We start from the raw sequence: 24917 nt of genomic DNA, 5'->3' as shown, positions 1-24917 counted from the left end.
TCGCAAATAAATTCGCAAATATTACAGACCTTAAATATTTGTCGAAATATCTTTGCACTTGTGCGTGATAGTAATTATATCGCGCGTGTCTATTAGATGCTCCGATTATATTATTAAAATTGTACATATCGCAATCAAATATTTCGAATATTGTCGATTTATTTATTTGTCGCGTCTTCTCGCGAATTGTAAATCGCGATTTATCTTATAACTTAATATTATCTTATAATTTAATCGTTGACTTATACGTCGAAACTTTGTCTACCTTTCCACGTCTTTGAATATTGTCTTTTATAGTCTGCGCTAATAGTGCAAATATTTTTTTTACTATTTAAGAAGATGATCGATAATTTTATTAATGATTAAAATCGCGATTATTTAAATCATTATATAAATCTTATTAAACTCTACTAATACATCGATAGTTAGAGATATAGTTAGATAGTTAAAGTATTAGAGAGAGACTTTGATAAAATTATTCGTTCCGTTATTCTCTATTAAACCCGTTATTCTCTATTAATTATATCACGCGTGTCTATTAGGGGCTCCGATTATATTATAAAAATTATACATATCGCAATCAAATATTCCGAATATTCTCAATTTATTTATTTGTCGCGTCTTCTCGCGAATTGTAAATCACGATTTATCTTCTAAAAATTTGTAATAAATTCTACATTCGCAAATATTATAAATCTCAAATGTCTGAAAATATCTTCGCATTTGTTTGATAATAATTATGTCCCGCGCTGTCTATTAGCGGTTTCGATTATCATATTACAAAAATTATGCATATCGTAATCAACTATTCCTAATAATCGATTTATTTATTCGTTATCGCTCTCTCGCGAATTTTAAATTGTTATTTATCTTGTACTTTAATCATTGATTTACATCGAAGCTTGATCTATCTTTTCGCGTTTTGAATATTAATAATCTACATAAAATGCGCCAGTAATGCAAATACTTTCTTCTACAATCGGAAAAACTATCAATAATTTTATTAATGACCCTTTTGATCACGATTATTTATGTTTAAGCGTTATTGATATAAAACTAATTTCTATTCTTAAATTCTATTGTTGTATGTCGATTATTAATAATAAATATCGCGTAATTCATCATCGCTAATCAGCCTTGTTTGGACTATGTAGAAATTTTTAATAAATTTTATATTATACGTATATTTTGGATACTTTTGTAAATCTTTGTAATAATTTAAAATTATTCTTAAAAAATTAAATTGAATTTCTTTTTAAAAATGTTTTCAAAATGAAATTTAAATTATCAAAATTATTTTCAAGCAGATTAAACAAATTGCATAATTATAAATGTTCAAGATATATTTTAGCATGTTATATTTGATTTTAAAAATTAAAAATATATCATATAAATGTGTAAATTAATATATAGCTATAATATTAAGTCTAAATGTTAATGTTATCAATATCAAATTATTTATGTTATTAAACATTTGAATAAATCGAGTACATTTATTTGATATTGATAACATCATAAATTATATTTTGTAAATTGTGTTTTGTAAATTGTAAATAGTTATAATTGTATATTAATTATAATCTAATATTGATATTTTTAAATATTGACATAGTTGTATAAAATACAATTATAACTATAATTATATTACATGAAATTGTATTAACGATTATAAATCGTATTGTGTCTATTTACGATGTAAATTGTAAATAGTTATAATTGTATATTAATTATAATCTAATATTGATATTTTTAATTATTGACATAGGTGTATAAAATACAATTATAACTATAATTATATTACATGAAATTGTATTTACGATTGTAAATTACGTGAATACATTCTTATGTAAATTACACGAAAAATTATCGAAAGTATACGTATAATGATTATACGTATATATTATATGTATATATATATAATTATACGCAAGTATACGTATAATATTAATTCGTTAAATTAACATATTTGTTTTTATAGTATATATTATTGAAATATTCGTAAAAGAATAACTGTTTATATTTTCATATCAAAGAGTCATTAATAAATTCGGAAAATTTTTATATAAAATGTAGAATCGCGAGTCAATTATTATAAATTTAATGATATGCTTTCCGTTAGATTTATCTATTTATGAATTCCATATCGTGCGGAACTGAATATTCTTAAAATAAATTATTAAATTGCGATTGCGAAAATACCGTGTTCTTTCCGCGTTCTCTTCGCGTCACCTTCGCTATTATAGGATCGCGAGTTAATTATTATGAATTTAATAATTTGCTTTTCAGTTATATTTACGAATTTCGTATCGGAAAATATTCATAAATAAATTAATAAATTACGGTTATGAAAACACCACGTTCTACCGCGTTCTTTTTGGCGTTCTTAGACGAGATTGTCGTTTTAATAAAAGAGTTACATTGCGTCATCGACTTTTCATCGTCGGTGCCGTCAACGTGTCGCGGACGACGGCATTTCGTTACCGCATTTCCGCGTTGTAGTATTCTCGCGTCGTCGCGTCGTGCTTCCGCGTTGGATTTTTCGTATAAAAATCCCAATTTCCTTATTGTCACGAGTCTCTACTTCCGATGCCAACTAACTGGGATGTTTCGAGTTTGCACACGTTGCTATGCAATGTACACTCTTGCTTCGTGCTTCGTCAAGTGATTCGGCCCGAATTAGTTAGAACTCGATCGATTGTTCGGAATGGTCGTCAATGGGTCCCTTCTCTTTGCTCGTCTACAGCCACACGCACTGCGTGTGTTAACTCTGTCGAGGAGTCGAGTGGATTCCCCTAGGCACGATTTTCGCTCGGTAAAAGGGGTTGCCTCCCCATTTTCTAAATTGCTGAATGTAAGCATTTAAAAAATGTGGGTATCCTCTTCTTTTGCCGTCTACTAGCCTGGTGTAGCATATAGCAACCGCGGGAGGCATAATATGTCCGGGCGGAGCACCTGAAATCGTGCTTAGCGGGTCCAGGTTCGATACGAGATAAAATAATTATGCGCGAAAAAGAGTTGGTGAACTTCATTTTCCTCTATTTCCGTCAATCGTTTCGTCTTCTTTCCGGTTTGGGCTTAGTCCTTGCTCGTTGTATCGTTGCAATTCCGACCGGTTGGCTCGAAGCTGATTTTCGTAAATGAAATGGGATTTTCGCTCGTACCGAAACCGGGAGTGCCGTCTAATGTATAAGTATACATATTAAGTATATACATCGCGCGATCAAATATAAAATTTTTAATACAAGTTCTTATACAAAATTATCGTTTTAACAAAAGATTTTTATCGCTGTCCCTCTCGTCAGATAATATCCCTAAATATTGCTAATTAAATATACAGAATTATCGAATAAAAGTGTGAAGATTCGATGTGATAAGTCAACGATTAAATATTAGCTTCACAAAATTTAACGATCACCTTCGATATTATAGATTCACGAGTTAATTATCATGAATTTATTAATTTGTTTTTTCAGTTATATTTGTACTTACGAATTTCGTATCGGAAAATATTCATAAATAAATTAATAATTTACGGTTGCGAAATCATCGTGTTTTTCCCGCGTTCTTTTTGCGTTCTTAGACAAGATTGTCGTTTTAGTAAAAGAATTATCGTTGTTCCTTCCGTTAAATAAACGTTAATGAAAGTTGCTCGTACCGCCGAGGAGTCGAAACGATTTTCATTATGGAGAATTATTTCTCACCGGTTCTTGCGAGATCCATTCGCGACGTCTAGTTCGGTGCCCTGTTAAAAATTGGGAATTTTTATTGTAAGATTGGAATTAATCCCAGGTTTTCCTGACATTTTCCGAAAGCAATGATTTCTGTAGTAATTCGAGGACGATACGCTTCTTTAACGTCGAATTAATTTAAATAATATATATTTAGATGAGAGAAATGTATCTTTTCTTTTCTTCGTTAGAAAATGTTCTTCATTATTAGGATTGGTATTATTATTGCCTATATAATGCCAGAAAGATTTAATAGTAGATTAAATATAGATATAGCGTTGTGTATAAATTTTAATTTTTTAAATAATTTTATAATTTAATTAATTTTTATTAATTTTTATGATAAAAATGGTTACGAACGAATATATTTTATTAATTATTAATTAATTTGAAAAAATTATTTAAAATACATGCACAAATTAACGTATCCAAAATATTTTTATAATTTTTGTTAATATAATATATTATATATTCGGGAAATATTACACATGAATGTTACATAAAATGTGCGAATACTTAAAAATTTAGAGACGAATCGAATGGGTACCCCTATATCAGTAAGATACTGATTAACAGAAAAAAAATTATTAATTTAAACGTTACAAGAATAAGAATCTAGATAATTAATCTAGAATTAATTATATATTTAAAATTATTTCATTTATTTTATTTTGAACACTATTCGAATTGAAATTTTTTAAATCTTGCTGTTATCGGGTTCGATTCGTCTCGCGCGCGACGGTACCCCAAATTATGTGTTGGCACATTTAACACAAACTCCAATAATGCATGTATTTTATTATTTATAAATATAATCGTTCGTAATCACATTTCAATAAGAAAGGTATATCCATTTAATTTTCAATAAAGAAATATATTTCTTAGTAATGGAAGAACATGTTTTCTGACGTGAATATCAATTTCGTGAATTGAAAATAATGACGAGGGATAATTGTCTTTGATTTAATACTGAAATCATTGCTATCGGGAATAGTCCGGAAGATCCAGGATTCGTTCCCTCCTACAGTGGAATTCCCGACGTTCAATGGATCACTTAACTTTTCTTCGCAGATTGATCTTGCGAAATCTGATGTAGAAACAAGATGTTAATCGTTCTCCATTTTTAAGGTCGCTCCTCTTTTTATCGGATTACCGGTATGTCACTCGCGTATCTGCAATTGAATATTTTGAATATTATCGATTTATTTATCGTCGCGTTTTATCGCGAATTTTAAATCGCGATATATCTTATAAAAATTCGCAGTAATTCGGTCGCTGAATTGCATATTCACAAACATTACAGACCTCAAATAATTGTTGAAATATTTTCGATTTTCTATATTTACGTGATAATAATTATATCGCGCACGTGTCTATTGAGAGCTTTGATTATTATATTATGGCAATTATACGTATCGCGATCAAATATTCCGCATATTATCGACTTATTTATTCGTCGCGTTTTCTCGTGAATTTTAAATCGAGATTTATCTTATAATTTAATCATTGACTTATACATTGAAGCTTTGTTTATCTTTCCACGTCTTTGAATATTGTTTTTAAGTTCGTGCAAAATGCTGGTAGTGCAAACTTTTTCTTCTATAATTTGAAAGACGATCGATAACTATATTAATGAAAATCATTGGTTCCGTTATTTTCTATTAAATTTGTGGCCACAACGCGATTTTTAATTATATTTTAAAGCTTATGGAGCTCATTTTTTCTTATTCAGCTAATCATGCGCGAAATAGAATATGTATTTTATTCTTAATCGTGAAATTCGTATAAAATCGCGTATATATTAATCGCAAATAAATCGGACAGTGAATTTTATGTTCACAAACAATACGGATCACAAATATTTGCTAAAATATCTTCGTCTGTCAACATTTGTGTGATAATAATTATATCGCACGCGTGTCTATTGATTCGATTATTATATTATAAAAATTATGCATATCTCGCAATTGAATATTCGATTATTTTCGATTTATTTATTCGTCGCGTTTTCTCGCGAATTTTAAATCGCAATTTATTTTGTAATTTAATCTTTGATTTACATCAAAGCTTGTTCTATCTTTACACGTTTTAAATATTTCTTTTCATGGTCTGCACGAAATGCGTCAATAATGCAAATACTTTGTTCTACAATCGAAGAAATGATCAATAATTTTATTAATGACTTTTGATCATGATTATTTACGTTTATACGTTATTTATATAAAACTAATTAAATTCTATTATTCTATGTCGATTATTAATAATAAATATCGCGTAATTAGTCATCACTAATCAGTCTTGTCTGGTTTATGTAAAAATTTTTAGTAAATTTTATATTATACGTATACTTTGGATACTTTCATGTAATAAATTTTATTTTGTATTAAGTTTAAAATTATAGTTTATATTAAATTTGTATTATATTGTGTAATATATATTTCTAATGCATTATATTTTATATATTCTGCATTAAATTTTGTAATATATATATTTGTAATGTAATTATTTTTATATTACATAATTTAATATTTTGTAAGGTGTTTTTTATGTAATTGCAAATTAATTATAATTTACGTTGTATATATTATAATTATGTAATATATATTTTTTATATGTATTATATATTCTCTGTTTAAAAGCTGTATTAATAAAATAAAGAAAAATAAAAAATTTTTCCTTCTCAATTTTTCCTCCCCTGTATCTCCGCCTTAACGAAGGCATTTGCCATGTGAGGAGATTTCAGTACTCTCATGAACCTGAGAGCTATGCCGGCGGTAACATACGCCGATATTCATATAATCTATTCTTATATTTAAAATCATTTGGACAACGAATGGGCACACATACATACACATATAGGTAAGTAATTTATAAAAATTATTTTTATAAAAATTATTATTTATCATATTTGTATATTATTTTCAAAATAATGATTGTTATACTCTGGTGCCACCGGCATTTCGTGCACATAGCACGGAACAAAACCAGAAATTGTGCACATTATATATTACCCTCTGAGAACATTCATGGACATTGGCTTTGTAGTTCATGTCCACGTTTTCAATGTCCATAGAGGGAGTATCGCTTTCAGGGATCACCTAAAAACAGGCCATGACATCTCTCAGTCTTCTCTCTGTCGGTATATTCACCAAAGTGGCGACATCTGCAAATCAAATAGTAAACCTCTTTAGTTGAAATTGTGTGGAGTTATGGAGTTGAAGGCGCGAGGTCCATGGAAGGCGATTCAGGTTCAAAATTGGAACGAAAACGAGTAAGTTTTCAATCAAATGTACGATAAACGATAAACTCGAGTGGAGAAATAGCTAATCGATGTATTTTTTAAGTATACACAGTATACTATCAATATATACTGGGTATATACGTCAGGCGACAGACTGATAGGTTGAGATTCGAGATGAAATCGTGGGATTCAAAAACTTGATACCGTGCACATTTTTAGATCTCAGTTAATAATTTAATCTTGATTTTAATCTTAAGTCTTTTTTTTCAGTTTACACAATCCGTCGTCCGATTCAGAATTTTCATGCGCGCGCACAGACATTCGCATCACACATAGTGTATTTCATTTTCCAAGAGAAACGAAAATTCGTGTGGAACCCCTGCGTGAAACTGGTTGGCCGGAAGTGACCCCCATGCACGAAGAAAAGGAGGAGATTTATTGTTTGCAAGGTATGTACATACTCTTCATCGATAATATAATGTTTTACTCACGCAATAAAAACTTTACATAATAATGTATCACGCGCGCTGGTAATAATTTTGTAGGTATATCGATCATGCAACGTCATTGTTCTTTTTTTTGTTGTTATATTGTTGCTCGTACGTACACAAGGTGAGTAGCATATTGATTCTTATCCTAGGCGAGAGTGTTGGCAAAGATGGCCTCAGTCCAATTGAAGAGAAGAACGACTTCCGTTGGAAAATTGGTCATGAAAAAAGCTACAGAATTTTACGCATATGAATGAATCTTCAAATAAAATATACAAACTTTTTTTTCTCTATAAAAATAAAAACATCTGCAGTGTCAGGATGAGCGCTAGGATAAGAATTAAATTATCAAATGACGATATTACTGTTTCAATGCTCTCGATCGCGTTGATTCGATATTCTTGAGTTATATCGCTGTGATCGCTGTTGACGATGGCTCTGGACAAAGTAAACTGCAGATATTTCCAGCTAAAGGATATAATTGCTTGTCTTATTATTCTTGCAGGAAATAAAAAAAGAATTGATAAAATCATATTCAACGTATTTGAAAGTTTAATTTTCCAGAAATTGGCAATTTAAAAGTCATTTTTAAAGCGAATCGCAGCGATCGGACATTACGTCTGTAAAATCCACGATCTCCTTTAAAAACGTACGAGCGGACAATCGCCAACATACATTCGTTTTCGCTCTATCATGAGAATCATCGCGATACATTTGCAAGCATGCACGAGTACTGATTGCTCACGTTTGTAGATTGATGCGGATCGATACCCTATCAATCTAATTTCTGTTTTGCGTTTAAGATATATAGAAACGAACATGTCTCTTTTTTTTAATCTCACTCGGTAGAAATGAATAATAATTATAATTTCTTCTCCCTCTCTTTAATTGTGAACAACTTGAGGCGTGCGCGATGTATGCCATCTTACTTATTTGTACGTAGAATTATTCTGTATTATAGTGATGCGTATCTAGACTTTCGTTCTTTTACGCGAACGTTATTTAGAATATTATTTCAATGAGCAAGTAACTAGGAGAGCCCTCGTTTTCTTCCTCCATTTCCTTTCTCTTCAGTTTTTTTGTCTCTATCGACCACTTTGTAAACTGTTTTCGGGCAGAAGAGATCATTTCCGTCGCGTCCCCTCTTGGCGTGTTTTCTTCTTTCAAGTAGTCGGAAATAGTCCGATTACTTGGCACGTAACGCGAGAATTTCAAAATATAATCGTACCGCGATAATGCATTGAACGTAGAGTGCATTCTTTCACTCCGTCTTTCTTCTTGCTTCCACTCTCGCTCGCCCTCGCTCGATCTATTTACAACGAATCCTGTTCGCTCCAATTCGCGCTACTTCGAACCATTCGTAGTTAAAAAGTTGTTAGTCAAAGAAAGAATCGCTCACACAAGTAGGTAAGGTGCATTCTAAGGAGATTGTGACTTGGCGAACGTTGGTTTACCATCGAAAATTTTATTCTCGACAACGATTTTCGATAGCAAGGCTCTCCGAGAAATTGAAAATCTTATTCCCTATCCCTTATATCTATTTTCAAATCTTTACATATAAGAAGTTTATGGAAGTAAATACGTTTTAGAGGTGGACAATTGACAGTGACGTTTAATATTTTCACTATCGAGGATCGTTCTCGAGAGTTAGCAGAGATTGTAGACGTATGCCATGTAGACTTGCAGCCAAACAATAAGGAGCACATTCCGTTGATACTGGTCCTTTGTCAAGTCCTTTCAAGTCCCTAGAAGTTGAATCGTTTGATCGCGGAGAATAAGTGAGTAAGTTTTCATACATCATCATCGACCATGCATTTTATTCGGATATTACAAAAAATGGCCTTAATAGCGCGCGGCTAATCGTAAATGAGGGCGCTTGCCGGGATCTGACCTTCTTTTCCTTTCTATTAACAGACATCTTTCGCTTTTTCGTATTTTCCCGCTTTTTCATTTTTAGTGTGTAATACTTTTCTCACGTCAGATTATTCAGATGTATACTTAAGAGTTTTATTCTTTCAAAACGATTTCCTTCTTCTTTTTGTTTTAAGATGTGTATGTGAAACACAGTATCGCTCTTTCATTTTCTCACTCTCTTTATTTTCAGAAAAGCGAATTAAGTAATTGATATCTAATAATCGATCATTCGTGTGTCTTTTCCAGATCACTTGTCTTAAATTTGTAATCACCGCTGGTGATTGGCGCTGATGATGGTAGATCCACTTATCATTTTTGTTTCTCTAGAGAATTTTTAAAACATTATGTTTTTTACGATATAAAATATTACACATTTGATGCGAGCTAATAATTCCAATGTTTGCTACATGATATTTTAAAACGTGCCATTATAAAAGATAGGGGAATTGTCAACATATATACATATATGATAATTGTTAATTAAAATTTAAGGAAAAGAGAGAAAGAGAGAGAGAAAGAGCGTTTAGAATCAAACATTATTTCCTCCGATTGCCGATAATAAAACTGTCAGGTGTACATCTAGCCTTGACTCGCTCGTGAAATTATATTCGTATGTACATAAAATAGAAAGGATCGACCTCATCTTTCGGATAGATCTGGCGGCCCCCGCGCGAATCGGATAATATCTACAAAATCTCGATAAGTTTGTTTGTCATCTTCGTCATCGTTCATCCCCGCAATCCTTTTCTTCTCTTTTTGTCGCCGTCTCGAGGAACAGGAACTTCCGCAATGGGATATAGAGCACGGAGATTCTCACGCACGCGTACATACTTCCGATGTATGCGGTAGACACGCGTCATTTTTACACGAACGGATACACACTTCCGATTACGACAGACACTCGTATATTCCCAGATCTATATTAGTCTATGTCTAAGCTTATTACGCATATATTCGCACTATTGTGTGCCGCACAAACGAACGTTACATGCCACTCCTCCACCTTTACATCAGGTTTTTCGTCAGCCATTTCGTTTTCTCTCTCTCTCTCTCTCTCTCTCTCTCTCTCTCTCACTCTTACTCTCTTTTTCTTTCTCTCTGTCTCACTCTCGTTCTCTCACTCTTTTTTTGCCTCCCATAATCGGCGTAGAAGCCGAGTAGAAAGTTGTAGGTAGTGTAGGTATACTTGGTACGTGTACCTGTCTACCTAGTGCCGGTATATGATATACATATATAAATATATATATAAATATATATATATATATATATACATATCATTAATTATATATATATATATAATCGCTTCGAGAAATAGCATTTCGCCCGATCTATAAGGATATTTTTATGTGTTTGATGTGTATCTCGTGTATATTATGTGTATAATGTGCAGCGACTGCATGTTGTGTTTGTGTATCTGTGTATTTAAGTACGTATGTATCTACATTGTCCTCCTTACAATTTACGATAGTAGAATACGTTTCTACAGTATAATGCAGTTTAGCGTGTGTCTTTAAATACATTTTAGAATTTGGTACTCTCGTCGAGACGACTCGTCGCGCCGCATTCGCCATACTTTCGTTTTCGTTCCTTCATTCAGAGTTTCGTTCGCGTTCGCCGATCCACACTCTCCTGCTTTCCGCGAAGCAATGCAAACTTTCCCGTCTTCGCACGTAGGGACGCATTTTTCCATCGTATTTGCATTTCCCTGTCGATCTAGATCAATCGCGAGGTAATTCACGAAACGATCTCGATTGCGATGAATGAGAAGGATGCGATCCTTTGGAAAACGAACTGCGATAGAAACTGGAGGCTGCATCCCTGAAATTCGATTCGATGATGCTCGAAATTCTCAACTATCTGGTAGCAGCTGGTACAAACTACGGAATTTGCGGCGACAAGCGGGAGATGTTTCAGGACTCTGGTTAAATGCAAACGATCTGCATATCGATCTGTCTCTCGCTTGTGGCCGACAAATAAACCGCGATCGCGTATTTTTCGTTTTTAAAGTTACGAGTCTCTCTTTTCTCAATTTTCTACAAATGTTTGCCGATCACATTTATTTCAGCGTTCAGCGCATTCTATTAAACCCTAATTGATAAATACCATAGAGTAAAAAATGTTTAGCTGCAATTGTTCGCTCATTTATTCCTTCTTGAATTGTTTGTTCGAATATAAATATTCGCAAAACTGATGAAAATTCTGCATCGTATAAATGAACGTCAACATGAAATAACTTTTTAATATATCATATAATATATAATAAGATAAAATGCAACATAGTTAGCCATATACAATACGCTACATTTTTATATTCATCGAATATTTATGAAATCATAAAGAGATTTGTGAAATCATTTAGAATAGCTTTGATATTTTTATTATGTTTTTGTCTCGAATAAATTAAAAATTATTTTCGACCTATGTGAATTTATTCTAGGATCACGGAATTATCTGTTAACAATTATCGATAAATCAGTTAATCGATCAATATCGAGGAATCTTTCGTGAAGTATTCTGCATTGATTAATCGACGCGATCGAGATAACAATTTCATCAACATTTCTCGTTGTCACTTAAAAATAGCGCAGTCTCACTGCTCGCTCCACTTCTCGTCATTTTTTTGCATCTTCCTGCCTCCCACTCTCTCTCTCTCTCTCTCTCTCTCTCTCTCTCTCTCTCTCTCTCTCTCTCTCTCTCTCTCTCCTCTCTCGCCACGATTGACTAAAACGTATATTGCAATATGAAGTTGGCAGTTTTCGTTACAATGCAGTTTGAACTGTCGTGGTCTTGTCAAAGTATGCACATCGGCGCGGCGCGGATTCTGTCATGTTGTATATCGTCCAGAAGAGTTTTTCGTTCGCGGCAACGACGATTGTACGACGTGAGCACGTTCTATTGATAATTTTTCGCATCTACAATCATTTGGTCATGAAATGAAATAATGCAATCTGAGATAAGATTTTTGTTTATATGAATAGTTTACATGAGAAACCTCCTCAGATGTTTCTACGCGCGCATCAATACTTATAATATTAGATATATATTATTATCTACAAACAATTATTTCTCTGCTGTCAAAACTCAAAGTTACTTGTGACTTATATACATCAGTTGAAAATTTGACAACCATGTTTTGAGCAATTTTTACGTTTACATCCGCGGATGAATAATGATTGCGAATGTCTAATACATAGATGTACGAACAAAAAATTTTATCACACGTAGAATTCGTTCACGTAGAATTGTTCTTATCTATGCATAATGATAATCATGAAAATTTATATACGAGCCTACAGATTAACTCTTCTAGTCGTCTTTATCGATCGCGAAAAATATTTTTGCGAATTCGCCATTTTATATAGATGATCGCCAAGTAATTAATTTGGAATTGTCGATTATCATGATTTATATATACGCTGCGAACGGACGTATGGACGAACGAACGAGCGAACGAACGAATGAATGAATGAACGTACGCGCATTTTTGGAGTTTGTTTCGACCCCCTCCCTCCTTCCTCCCCTTGCCCCCGACGTTCTTCCAGTCTACTTTGGTTTTTTCTTTTTTTTCCTATACTTTAAAAGTGATTTACCTAAATATGTGCGAACAGTCACATTTCGTGTGCACTACATTTGCATATATATATATATAATATGTATATGTGTATATGTATAATATATATATATAATATGTATATATGTATATATATGCGTATATATATATACATATTACTTCGCAGTAGGTACTCTCTTTGTTTAACGAATACAATGCTCTGTATAAAACTCGTATTTACACGGTGATCGATTTATATAATATTAATAGTTCTGTTTTTCTCCCTTTTTATCCTCTCCATTTCATTAAATTTCAAGATGCTTGCGCGTCGATAGTGCTCTTTATATAACGACTTCATCTATTTGGTAACGTTATATGCGATATATAAGTACCCGCCGAGTAACGCAAGTATTCAACCTAGCAGAGAATAGAGATCATCATTTAACCTTCTCTTAAACGGTCATATATAATGTTAACGGTAATAAAAATAATAACGAAGGTAATACTAATTTCAATGAGGCTAATTATAATAATGGTCGGCCGTGGCGTGTCTCCGGGGAATTGGCGCGTCTTGTACGATGTGCGTATGTCGATTTGCATTTAACGCACGTAATTTTTTAAATATTCGACACGAGGGATCGCATTGAGCGATTAAATTATCGCAAATAAATGGAATTGCACATACTCCTACTATCAAGTTTTCCGTCATCTAATCTTTCAAAGCATTAGATTGTTTTCTCAAGCAAGAATGTTAAAATAAAGCAAATATATATTCAGAAATTTAATTAAGCTTTATGTTAATTATTATTGCTTATTAGTACTTTACAGATGATAACAAGACATTCTCTATAGTATCATAATAAATGAATGGATTAAGTGAGAATGAAGAATAAAATTTTTATAGAATTGTAACAAATTTGCATCATTGTTCTTAAATAGTTAATTTCTGCGAGATTAATTATTGTGAATTGTGAAAGTATCCTTCATCGTTGATGACATTACATTAACGATTAATAAATTGATTTAACATTGCGTATCCGAAAGGAAATTTTTATTCATTCATTACTGATTCGCGATCTCGAAACTCCATTTATACGTTATATCGCGAGATACATACGTTCATTTTTGTTACGTTAATTATTTTATTCGTGCAGATAATTAATTATTATAATATTTAATTAGTTTATTTTACTTTATACTTAATTACATGCCTATACCTAGGGAAGAATTTTTCATTATTTTTTATCATCGACGCGTCAATTCCCGCTGTTTGTTTGCCCGGCTTAAGGATTCGGTGTAAACAATAGGCACGCATATACGTATGCCATAATACATGCGCGATTAAATGCATATAGCTATCATAGAATATATCACAACGATAAAACGAGTTAGATCCTCTCTTTCTCCTTCTTCTTTCGTTATTATAGAGACTCCGAGTAGATAACGGATGTACAGAGTTATATAAATTGCACACAATGCTTCCGGTTGGGGCGGACGTGGAAGTGTATCGATACTTACATATTATGTACGAGCGCAGCCGAAGAAAGAAACGAACGAGGGCCAGGCACACGATTTGCGTCTTCTCGCGCATGATAATTCGCACCGTTGTTATTGCATTGTCGCGTGACCGAGAGAACCGATCAAGAATCGAATGCTCGAGTGTTTGGAAAATGCGAGAAATAAATCGCTGCGAAACGATCGATTATGTCCGCGCAAAAAGAATTACCGCGGAAACGGTTGATTGTATCCGTGGTGAAGAATTATCACGGCTGTGCTTCGTGAATACACAGGGCGTAAGTGTGAGCGTCGGAGTGTTGTGTAATCGCATCGATATCCGAAGGAATACGAAAAGCCAAAGCGTATTGAAGAGAATTCTATAATAGAATTCGATACTACATTCATTCGCGGATCAGAAACGCGATCAAAATGTGACAGTTTTATTTAATCTCTCTTTTAATTAATAATCTTCAAATACGTTTCGGGAATATAAAAATGATATAAATACTTGAACATTTTAGAAGTTTCTTCCTATCCACGCGAATTTAGTGTCAACCATTTTAGAATTGGATTTATCAATGCCAATTCAAACAAAACAATCATCTAAAAATATTTAAAAACATCTCGATATTAATATATTTAAGAGATTTTTTTTAATTTGTTATGCTATCGAGTATCTTATAAAATACTATTTTTAATATTTCGTTATTATTTAGAAAAAAACGCGTATTTTGAATCGCGTATGTATAAATTAAAATTAAAAAAAATCTGTTGATGCGAATATACTTTGGTATCTTTAGTTTTAACGATTAAACGATTTGACGAAATACTTTTTGTATTTTGTATTTGTTTTAAACTTTTTTTGCATACTTCAAGTGTTGCTTTCTAAACAAAAGAAACATTGTTAATTGAATTTAAGCGTATCTATAAACGAATGCTACGTATATCACATAGTCGTCGATTCCCGATACTCGTAACGTCCAATGGAGTCGATAAAGGTAACTGACGTTATCTAATAAAAATCACATGATTTCGCGTTTTCACATTGGCAGAACGTGACGCTCGAATACGACTATCCCTCTTTCGTTTCTCTCAAATATCCGAGGGTAGCGGTCCAAGGCAGAATCCCCGACTAAGGATTTTTATTTTCATAAAGAATTCTTGCGAAGTACTAAGGCAAGGATCTCCTTATTAAATGAGCGACTGACAAGAGCGTTTGGTATAACTGGACTATTTGGCGATTGCGAAGTAGAATGGAGGACAAGAATAGGGAGAGGGAGAGTAAGAACGATAACGTAGAAGGGACGAGAAAGAGTCGGGGGGTGGGTTGGGCGTGTCAGCTGGTCGATATCCTGAATGGTAAGCTTCCATGGCCCAGCTTGCAGTCAGCCGCTAGGTCCGAAGGACGAGAGAGAAACCAACAAAAAGAGAGGGTGCATGTACATATACGTGTATATGGAATGTACCACAAGTTTTTTTTCCGCGCGCTTTTCCTAAATCACAAATATTGAAGGTTTAGCTAAAAGAAAATATCGAACAATTGTTGTTTATATTACAGATGTTTGAACTTAACGAATTAAATTTTTAAAAAGTGAGGATTAAACTTGTATAAATATAATGATAAAATAATATAATAATAAAATTTTAATATGAATTAGTTTCAATATAAAATAATAAAATTTAATATTTAATTTATTTTTAATCAAGATCAATAAAGTTTTAATTAAAAATTTAATTATCAAAATATACATATAATTTTCTCATTTAAAAAATTAAAAAAATGGCATCTACTTTAGTCATCGTCATTAAGAAAAAATTGATTAAATTTAAACGAAAATACTAGATTATCAGGATAATCTGTATATCAGGTAAAAGAGAAAAGCTTTACGAGTATATGTTTTTGGAAGCTTCTTGCAAGTGACCCATGATCTATAAATAAGTGGGATTTCAGAAAGCGCGAGCATGGAAGAAAAAAAGTAAAATATCATGCAATCAATATTAATTAAAATTAATAAGAATATTTGCTTGCATAATAAAATACTTTTGGACAAGAAGATCGTTATACGCTCGGAGCTAAAAGCAATTCATGTAGATAAAAGCGAAATTGTATCTCGCGGTTTCCATTTTCTGTGAGTATCATAGACGAAAAGTTGACAGAATTAGTTGCGATTTAAATCGATAGAATTCAACGACTATGTTTTACTATCGTAAGCGATAAAGACACATAATTGAAATATAAAACTCGATAGAAATATTTGAAGAATTCTGCAGTAACACACACAAGATAATCGCGATTATACAAAATTTATTCTCATTATTTCCTTGTCTTTCAATCTAATCAAATGAGACATATCTATTAATTTTGATTGATTATAAATAACGTGTATATATATTCGCGTTAATTATATATATGTTCATTATTTCCTTGCAGAAATCCTTTTCAGGTAAAAGTAGATATCGTGCAACGAGAGTCGAGAGAGAGAGAGTTGTATTCTGCCTTGGTTCGCTAACTGTCTTGATTTTCTCGACTCGATTGGAATGTTTTTACGTCCGATCTATAATCGTCATACGTCCCTATGTAAACAGTCGCGACTACGTAGTACGAGCTAAGAGTACTCCCGATTGAGCCGCGTGCACACGCACGTATACGCGTACAAAGAAAGACGCCCCTGAGGACGAGTGACGAGAGTTACACGATTTCACGTAGCGACGACGCGCGCAAGTCGTACATGCAGAGAAAAATACAAAAAGTCGCGCCGTTAAAAATCGTAAAAAAGTTCTACGAAATGAAAGGAGAGACTTGGCTTTAACTTGGCCATAATCCAAATAAATACGGATGCTGAGAAGAAGCCGCCATCGCAAAATCGAAGCCGCTTTCGTCGTGGGCGTCCTATTCATCGCGCAGTTCTCTCTTTTTGCCTGTCTGTCTTGTTTTTTATTTTATTTATTTTTTTTGGTAGATCTCGCTTATCGATCGTCTGTACGCGTCCTGCGTACGCACGTGTGCACGCACGTAACTAATATGCATGCACGCGCGTATCTAACGCGGCCGCGTACGCGCGCATATATATATGTCAATATACATATACTTATACTGTACTTACTTAAGTAATAAGTCGCACCAGTCTCCAATAGTACATCGTTTATCTTCATTCGGAATATGAACTTTTCTGTCCGTCGTTTCTTCGTTCTGCGCGCGCTTTCACGCACACATTTACGCTCGTGTTCATTCTTTCCTGTTTTCTCTCTCTCTCTCTTTCTCTCGTTTGTGCTCTCTCTCTCTCTCGCTCGCTCGCATGCACGCACACACATGCCATCGCGCGATTTCCGCTACGTTTCCTCCGTCCGCGTACGAGCGCTGCTGACAGAGCGACGATTCATCCTCGACCTCGACGAACGTCGATAATCCTATATTTTTCCGTCCCCTCGAGCCGCTCTCGATTGAACTGTCGCTTCAAACCGACGAGTCTCGGTGTTGTCCTTAGCGTTAGTTAACGTTACTATGTAATGGTGGCTAAATTGACAAGTGTTTATATCGAAGGTATTTTCTCCGTTTAAGAACTAGGAATACCTAGAGATACCTGGCAATGTTTTATGGTATGTATGCTCGTAGATTCGCCTTCGAAATTTGAGCTTCTGCTTGCCCGTTTCGCTTGCGCCGCGACATATATCCCTACATATCGCGCGATACGTCTATATATATGTATATATGTATATCGAGTCTTTAACGAAGACACCTCGTGGAGAGCGACGTTAGCCGAGGCTTACGCGAGCTCGATCGTTGATTGACGAACGAGAGCATCTGCCCGGAGAAAGCGCGGTAGCCACGATGTCGCGCGATAGTTGGAACGCGCGTTTGGCAAAGCCACGTCTCTTTCGAAACGACGCGGCGACCCTACGAAAGCGTTCGCTTTTATACTTTCCAGTGATCGCGAGCAAGTGGTCTTACTCCGAATCTAACGCGACCGCGTGACTGCCTGTATTCGTCCGCTATTCCTCCGTGAAGAAGTAGTTGCAGCGCTCTCGAGATGGACACAAGCGCTCTCCTGTCGTCTCGCTTGTCGTTCGCTCTTACTCCTTTCGCCTCTCCGAGTAGCCGCCGGTAGTTGCGCCTCGATTCATCTTCCTCGAATCGTTTTCGCTTTTCTCTCGCGAACCGGCTCTCGTCTTGTCCTTTTACGTGTAAAATGTTCGATTCTGCCCCTGCACTTTTCGTCTCCTCTCTTCTCCTCTCTTGATTCGAAGCGCTGCGACGTCGTCGTTTACTTCGCCTCCTCGAGCAGCACGAGATCGTCCGCAACTACGTCGCTGATGTGGAGATAAATGATCCAGTACATCAGATTGAAGCAGACGAAGCATACTGGGAACACGATGCGGGAATACTTGTCGATGTCCGACGGCGTGATGCCTGTTTAAGGAACGTCAAAATGACTTAGAACAATCATGGCGCGCAGAATCGTGGGGAAAATTGCATATTTCAGTGAGCTTCCGATTTCGCGCGGTGCCGTTTCTCTCTCGAGAGTACAAGAAATAAGCATCTAAATATAAGTGCATCGTAATGCTTGAAAATAAATCGTATATATATATAAAAATTTCTCAATGCAAGAAGCTTTTCATAGCATCGGTGACAAGCGATTTCGGACGGTGATTGAAGCGCAGAAAGATATATATATATATATATATATATATATATATGTATAGTACAACGGTCGCAGGCGCGTGGCATCATCGACTACGTGAATAATTGCGTAATCTTGGCAAAGTTCAAAGTACTCGATATCCATATTGACGGCCTCGTCGGGCCCGGCGATGATGCCACGCCAGAGGCTTTACAAGCTCGCTGACGGTTAAGCCGTACAGTGACGTTTATTATATGCCCCGTTTACAGAAGCTCGTTGAAATAGACAGCCTGCCAAGCTAAGAACCGAATATTCTGTTTGATAGCTTGCCAGGCGAAGGGTTAAATAGTGTGATAAATGTGCGTACATGGTCTACTCATACCGTAGAGCTTGGTGATGTCCTTGCCAGGATGAATAATATGTTGCGGTGCGCCCGCCGTTTCCTCATCGGCGCGACCGTTTATGGTGTTTTCAAGTGTCCCACCTTTGCTGTGTGCCTTTGGGTCGTGCACCTTGAACCGCACCTCCTGGACAACATGGGACCACTTACAAGAGACACGGCAGTTTGCCGTGGGGTGCTCCTCACCCGAGGTTTACCCCCCTTACTTTGTCGGATTGGCATGCGACACCGAGGGCCGGGCATTGTATATTTTTATCGTTCAATAGCGGTGATGTCTGATTTTATGTGGTTATCGGGGCGATCGGTATTCGAGAGACTCACCTGCCTTTAGATCGCTGTTGCGCGACCCGTATCTGTTAGTTTATTCGGCTAAACTCGGAGTGTAAAAAAAGGGAAAGTCTCTCGTAAAAGGACCGCGGTTTATAGAAACGCGCGGTGCGACTGCTCGTGCTCAAGCAAAAGAGATTTGTGAAAGTTTCATTAAAAGCCTGTGTAGATGGTGCTACTTATATAAATACTATTGGAATGAGATGCAAAATGGGAAATAGATCTCTATTTAACGCGAAAATTATTAACGAGATTATTATTAGAACTTAATATTTTCGTTCATTTCAGTTAATATTATTGACTGCATACATAGACGTTCTACATGTTGTAGGATGATGTAAAATTGTGGGATAATTTTAACAGTTTTTTATTACTCTTATTATCAAAGGGAGATGCGTTTCTCTGAAAAAATAAAATTAATGAAATTATCAAAAATATTAAATCTATTAATATTTTCCCAATATTTCCAAGGGGATAACTATTAGCTGTAAAAGTTTTGAAAGAAATATGTAATTATTAAAAATGTTATATATATATATATATATATATATATATATATATAACTTATATATACAGTTACATATACAGTTATTATTGAAAATTTATCATCATGAGTAATCATAAATAATTAACCGTCTAGTAATAATTAATTAAAATATCTTATTTTGCCGACGCTTTATGAGGGTTCTTGTCACCCATTTCGTTCGCCCCTGTCTATTTATTTCTTTCGTCCTCCCTCTCTGTCTCCCTCACAATGTACTCTTTCTCTTTCTTTCGGTCTTTTAATATTTTTTATTTTTCCAGTCTGCACAATACCCAAGATTAAAAGAAAATTTATAGTGCGTCGTATCCGTGGTACGAAACACGCTGTCCGGCGTGTTGCGCGGCCGAATGGGAATTCATCTCGCAGAACCTTTTAGCTTTTGACCTTTCACGAGTCGAGCCTGCTGTGTTTTTTGGGGGGAAGAGTGCATATTTAAATCGCGCGATGAATATGTGCTGAACCGGAAGGGAGGATAATGCTCGGCTCCGTCCTGTTGAGCCTGCCCTTGTGACGAGGATAAGAACTCGAGTAACTCTAATGTCCGTTTCCTGTCGATGATTATTAAAGATATTGAATTTTTATGACAACTGCCACATAATTCAATACCACGCGCTATCTTGTTTACATATGCGTATGTGTGCTTAAAATTGATTTCGAGCGATGGTACTCTCTTCGTTGTGCTGATGTAGACGAAATAAACATCGATATTATTTATCTAATATTAGTACCATACTACTGTAACTGTCGGGAGTCGTAAAATCATGAATCAAATATATATTATGATTATGTTATGATAAATATAATTGTGCCACGATCGACGTCTGGATGCGTCGACAGAGCCGATCGCCTATGCGCTGAAAGAAAGCGTGTTAACTCGTCCAGAGGAGCATTAGTACATCTGGATCTCCTGGTAAAATTTCGCGGTGACGAAACGACATTCCGCATGGAAGAAAAGAAATTCGGGCACGACGGCGCTTTGGCCGACGTTACTCACAGTTTGCTTAGGCGCGTGATCGCCGTGATCGCCGGGCACGCGCGGCGGTCCAGGATTCTCACTCGCGGCCTTCATGCTCTCGGCTATCTTTTGAAAACGATTCTTCCGCATCTGAATCCTCTTGGCCATGTAGCCCACCGTGGCGTATTCTGCGAAGAAGAAGAATCCACGGGAATGAAAACACGTAACCATTCAATGCCACGACACGTCTGCCACTGTAAGACCCGGGCGGAAAGCCCGGTTTTCACGGGCCCCACTTCCATCCGTCGAGAATCTCACTCATGCTTGCGCTCCCGGTACTTGTGTAGAGCTCACGTGCAGATGAAAGAAAGCCATTTCCCTGGAAACCCTGCCATGCAGAGCACCGCGATGGCGAAGTACCTTGGTGTCGTAAGTAATGGGGTACTCGCGATCGCAGTTATGAAAACGCAACAATATGTGTATGTATGTGTATGTGTACAAAGCGCGCAACAATGTGTGTTAGCTGATCGATTGGATAAAACCGCGGGACTTTCACCGCATTGACTTTTCATGCTTTTGCGAACGCTTTGCGAAAACGATTTTCGAGGCTCCGTGCTATCGCGTAACGATAGTCTCTCAATAACGGGCTCTCTCTCATCGTCAACGACTAGATAACGATTTCGAGGAAAATGGGTCCCTTGCATTTGTCACGTGAGCCCTGCACAAGTATCCGTCTACGATACTCTACGAGCTCGCTACTGGAACGGCACGGCTCCGAGCTATACGGAGTATATGAGAGGACGCAGGATGGAAAGCTTAATGGCAGCGACGTAAAGGCACGGAAGAGTACACGATCGCACTCACCGAGCAACGAGGCAAAGACCATGACGAAGCAGGTGCCCAGATAGACGTCGATGGACTTGACGTAGGAGATCTTTGGTAGCGCCGCGTTCGTCGAGGACATTAGGGTCGTCATAGTGAGCACAGTGGTTACTCCGAGGGCCACCCGAGCGGGGGTCGCGTTTCGGTTTAGCCAAAAGCTCACCCACGATATTATGACAATCAGCCCCGAGGGTATGTAGATCTGGATCAGGTAGTAGCCCATCGACCGTACGAACTGGATCTCGCAGGCCAGCCGCGAGTAATTCCCTACGATTAAAAGATCGAAGGTCAGGACAGGGAGACGGAGAGGCGCTATTTAATGTCTCTTTATCTCCCGTGCTCACTGTCCTTCCTCCTCACTATTCGTTTATCTCTCTCTCTCTTTCTCGCCTTCTCGTCCCTTGCATCTCTCTCTTTCTCTCTTTCTCTCTTTCTCTCTCTCCTTCCTCCATCGCTCGTACTTTCCTCGACTTTCCTCTCTTCGATCTCTCTTCGTTCCGTTGCCGGCCTCTGCCAGGAAAAACAGTTTTATCGCTTGCGAGTAGTTCTCTCCGTTTCTTGCATCGGCCGGAAGTATGGCGCGCCAGAGCTGGCTAGATGTTTAGTGAAATTCTCGTCGTTGATGCGCGGCTCTTTGTGCTGTGTACAAATGCCTGCCAATGTAGGTGTACGTGCATACACGTACATGCCGTATGAAGTGCTGGCGGCGTGTATCGTGCGCCGTTCAAAAGATTCGAGATGCGATTGCGAAAAGAAAAGGATGAAGAATCGACAAAGATGGAAAATTGAGTTGTTTCGCAATTCCTACCCTATAACGGCTCCTTTCCGTTTTAGCGAATTGGCGGCGATTTATTTCTTGCGCACCACTATTGGAAAAGATGGAGCGAGGAAAAAGAAAGACGTGACATCTGCCTTCCGTGCCGTTGGCCATGATTGTGCATCATCTAATCGCCGCCTACGGCGTGCTCGGTGGATGGTACGAAGCATCCAAGGATGAAAGATCGAGGCAAAGTTTCCGACTACGTAAGAGCGTTTTCGACTAGAATGCACGTCACATCATTGAATATCGCAATTACTTGCGCCATGAGAGAAGATTACGCAGAGATTGACGATAATACGTCTATGCGAAGACAATTGCGTTTATCCAGAATTTCAACCGAGCGAGGGAATGCAGAACGATGATTTCTGGATGAGAAGAAGTCTTTGCGGCTGAACCGCGACTGATTTTCGAATTTGAGCCGGCGCGGCGAACCGAAATGCCAGCCAGCTCCGTTATTCGATAAGATTATTACAACGCGTGAGATCGCGAGAAAGAGAGAGATCGATCGATCGATCGACGGCTTTATGTAAGTAAGGTACACAGGATTACGATGGTTTGTCTTACGAGCGGCAATTGCGCCTGCGGACATCGGATAGCGCTCACGTGTCTCTCCACCTTACCCATGCCGTTAAAAGCGAGGGTTGAACAATTATTTGTTGGTGGTGGGGGGGGTGGGGTTGTGTTCATACGTTACCGGTGGTAAGACTAATCTCCATGGCACGTTGACGATGACCAAGGACCTTGAATTGAGGCAGGGAGACCTCGTTGCTGACCCCGACGCTGTTCGGGCCCTCGTTCCACTTGTACCGGATGTCCCTCATCGTGTATCCGACTGAAAAAATAGAGAGACCCCCCGCGGTTGGTACGTACCTTCGCGGAAGCCCTCAAACGCATTTCAGCTCCGAGGGGGCCTCCACTTACCTCGCACCCCCATCAAACCTCACGAGTCCGCTCTCTTTCACTTTCTCCCTTTTCTCCCTGTTCACAATTTTTGTTCCTTTTCTCTTTCTTTCTATCTATCTGTCCCTCTCAGTTTATCTTACTCTCTGTCCTCCTTCGTAAGAAGTGCTCTTACGATGAGAGTCATCGAGAGCCCAGATTAAACTAACTTTTCAAGGAGCGTGTAAACGGAATATCTGACGTGTAATGGGAAATTGTGGACGATCCTCCCGATCGTTAAACGATCGGGAAACGAAAGGCGCGTATTATCCGTATTTGTGAATCCGTCGTGTCGATTATTGTTTTGATGTTGTAAATGGTGAATGTTAGGCCAAAAAGAGATGGACGTAATACTATCTCATTAGCGATTTTTATAAACTGTGGTATCTGTTATAAGAATGTATGGAAATATATTTTATTTAATCCACACATGGGAAGAGATCTAAGTTTGAAGCTTTTGAATCGAAACGTTTACTTTTTTACAGATTCATACATGTAATAAAAGTAAAAATAGTACAATGTCCATCTACATGCGTGAAGAGGAGATCACGTCTGGGGCACGATGGATACGCGTAATTCACCTAGCGTTTGCGTCTTTGGTAGTGTAAGGAAAAACCGATGAGTCGATCAGTCGATCAGTCGACATGAATGGCCGTAAAACTACAATAGTCCATTGAGACTATAAGCTTGTTCTTATATAATTAGCCGTTTTCGCGAAAAGATGACAGTGATCGGTGCACATCGGTGCGGGTAAAAATAGGACACATTATATATATGTATCGTATATATATAATATGCATCGTGGAAATTTTGCGTAAATCCCGCGTAAATACGGTGCATATTTATACATGTTCCTGGGATAAGAAGATCGTTATCTCGCATATTATTATCCGCGAAGATTATTATGATAATTGTGTGTGATTGAGGGCACATTCTCTGATATATATATATACATATATTATATTGACGCGAACTTGTGGACCAAGGAAGAACGAATAAGAGGGGAATATCTA

The 24917-nt window shown here is 36.6% G+C and overlaps 2 protein-coding genes across 15 annotated transcripts in view; one reads left to right on the top strand and one right to left on the bottom strand.

Moving 5' to 3' along the window:
• The first annotated feature begins 6935 nt into the window (after positions 1-6935).
• The window catches only part of LOC145966563 (uncharacterized), a 66807-nt gene continuing 48825 nt past the window's right edge, over positions 6936-24917 (top strand). For 5 of the 6 annotated variants that reach the window (XR_014437070.1, XR_014437071.1, XM_083090734.1 and 2 more), the window contains exons 1-2: positions 6936-6999; positions 7240-7418. Coding sequence is in view for 4 of the 6 variants with exons in the window: in XM_083090734.1 (XP_082946860.1) it covers positions 6938-6999; positions 7240-7418 (241 nt within the window). In the remaining 2 variants the exon portion in view is untranslated. Of the gene's footprint in view, positions 7000-7239; positions 7419-7609; positions 7810-24917 lie in introns of those variants that run through there. The other variant, XM_083090733.1, reaches the window with a different exon arrangement.
• The window catches only part of Rdl (Resistant to dieldrin), a 77466-nt gene continuing 61803 nt past the window's right edge, over positions 9255-24917 (bottom strand). For 2 of the 9 annotated variants that reach the window (XM_083090709.1, XM_083090711.1), the window contains exons 6-10: positions 23660-23797; positions 22128-22412; positions 21303-21451; positions 19405-19564; positions 9255-18826 (exon numbers count right to left, since the gene is read on the bottom strand). In XM_083090709.1, coding sequence (XP_082946835.1) covers positions 18681-18826; positions 19405-19564; positions 21303-21451; positions 22128-22412; positions 23660-23797 — 878 coding nt within the window. In that variant the 3' untranslated portion in view covers positions 9255-18680. Of the gene's footprint in view, positions 18827-19404; positions 19565-20310; positions 21452-22127; positions 22413-23659; positions 23798-24917 lie in introns of those variants that run through there. The other 7 variants (XM_083090714.1, XM_083090715.1, XM_083090712.1 and 4 more) reach the window with 4 other exon arrangements.

Source organism: Camponotus vicinus, unplaced genomic scaffold (assembly GCF_025532165.1).
Source record: "Camponotus vicinus isolate PSW18456_S1 unplaced genomic scaffold, iyCamVici1.0 SCAF_2, whole genome shotgun sequence".
Classification (NCBI taxonomy): Eukaryota; Metazoa; Arthropoda; class Insecta; order Hymenoptera; family Formicidae; genus Camponotus; species Camponotus vicinus.
The sequence above is the reverse complement of the archived record's forward strand: the minus strand, read 5'-3'. Positions and strand labels throughout refer to the sequence as shown.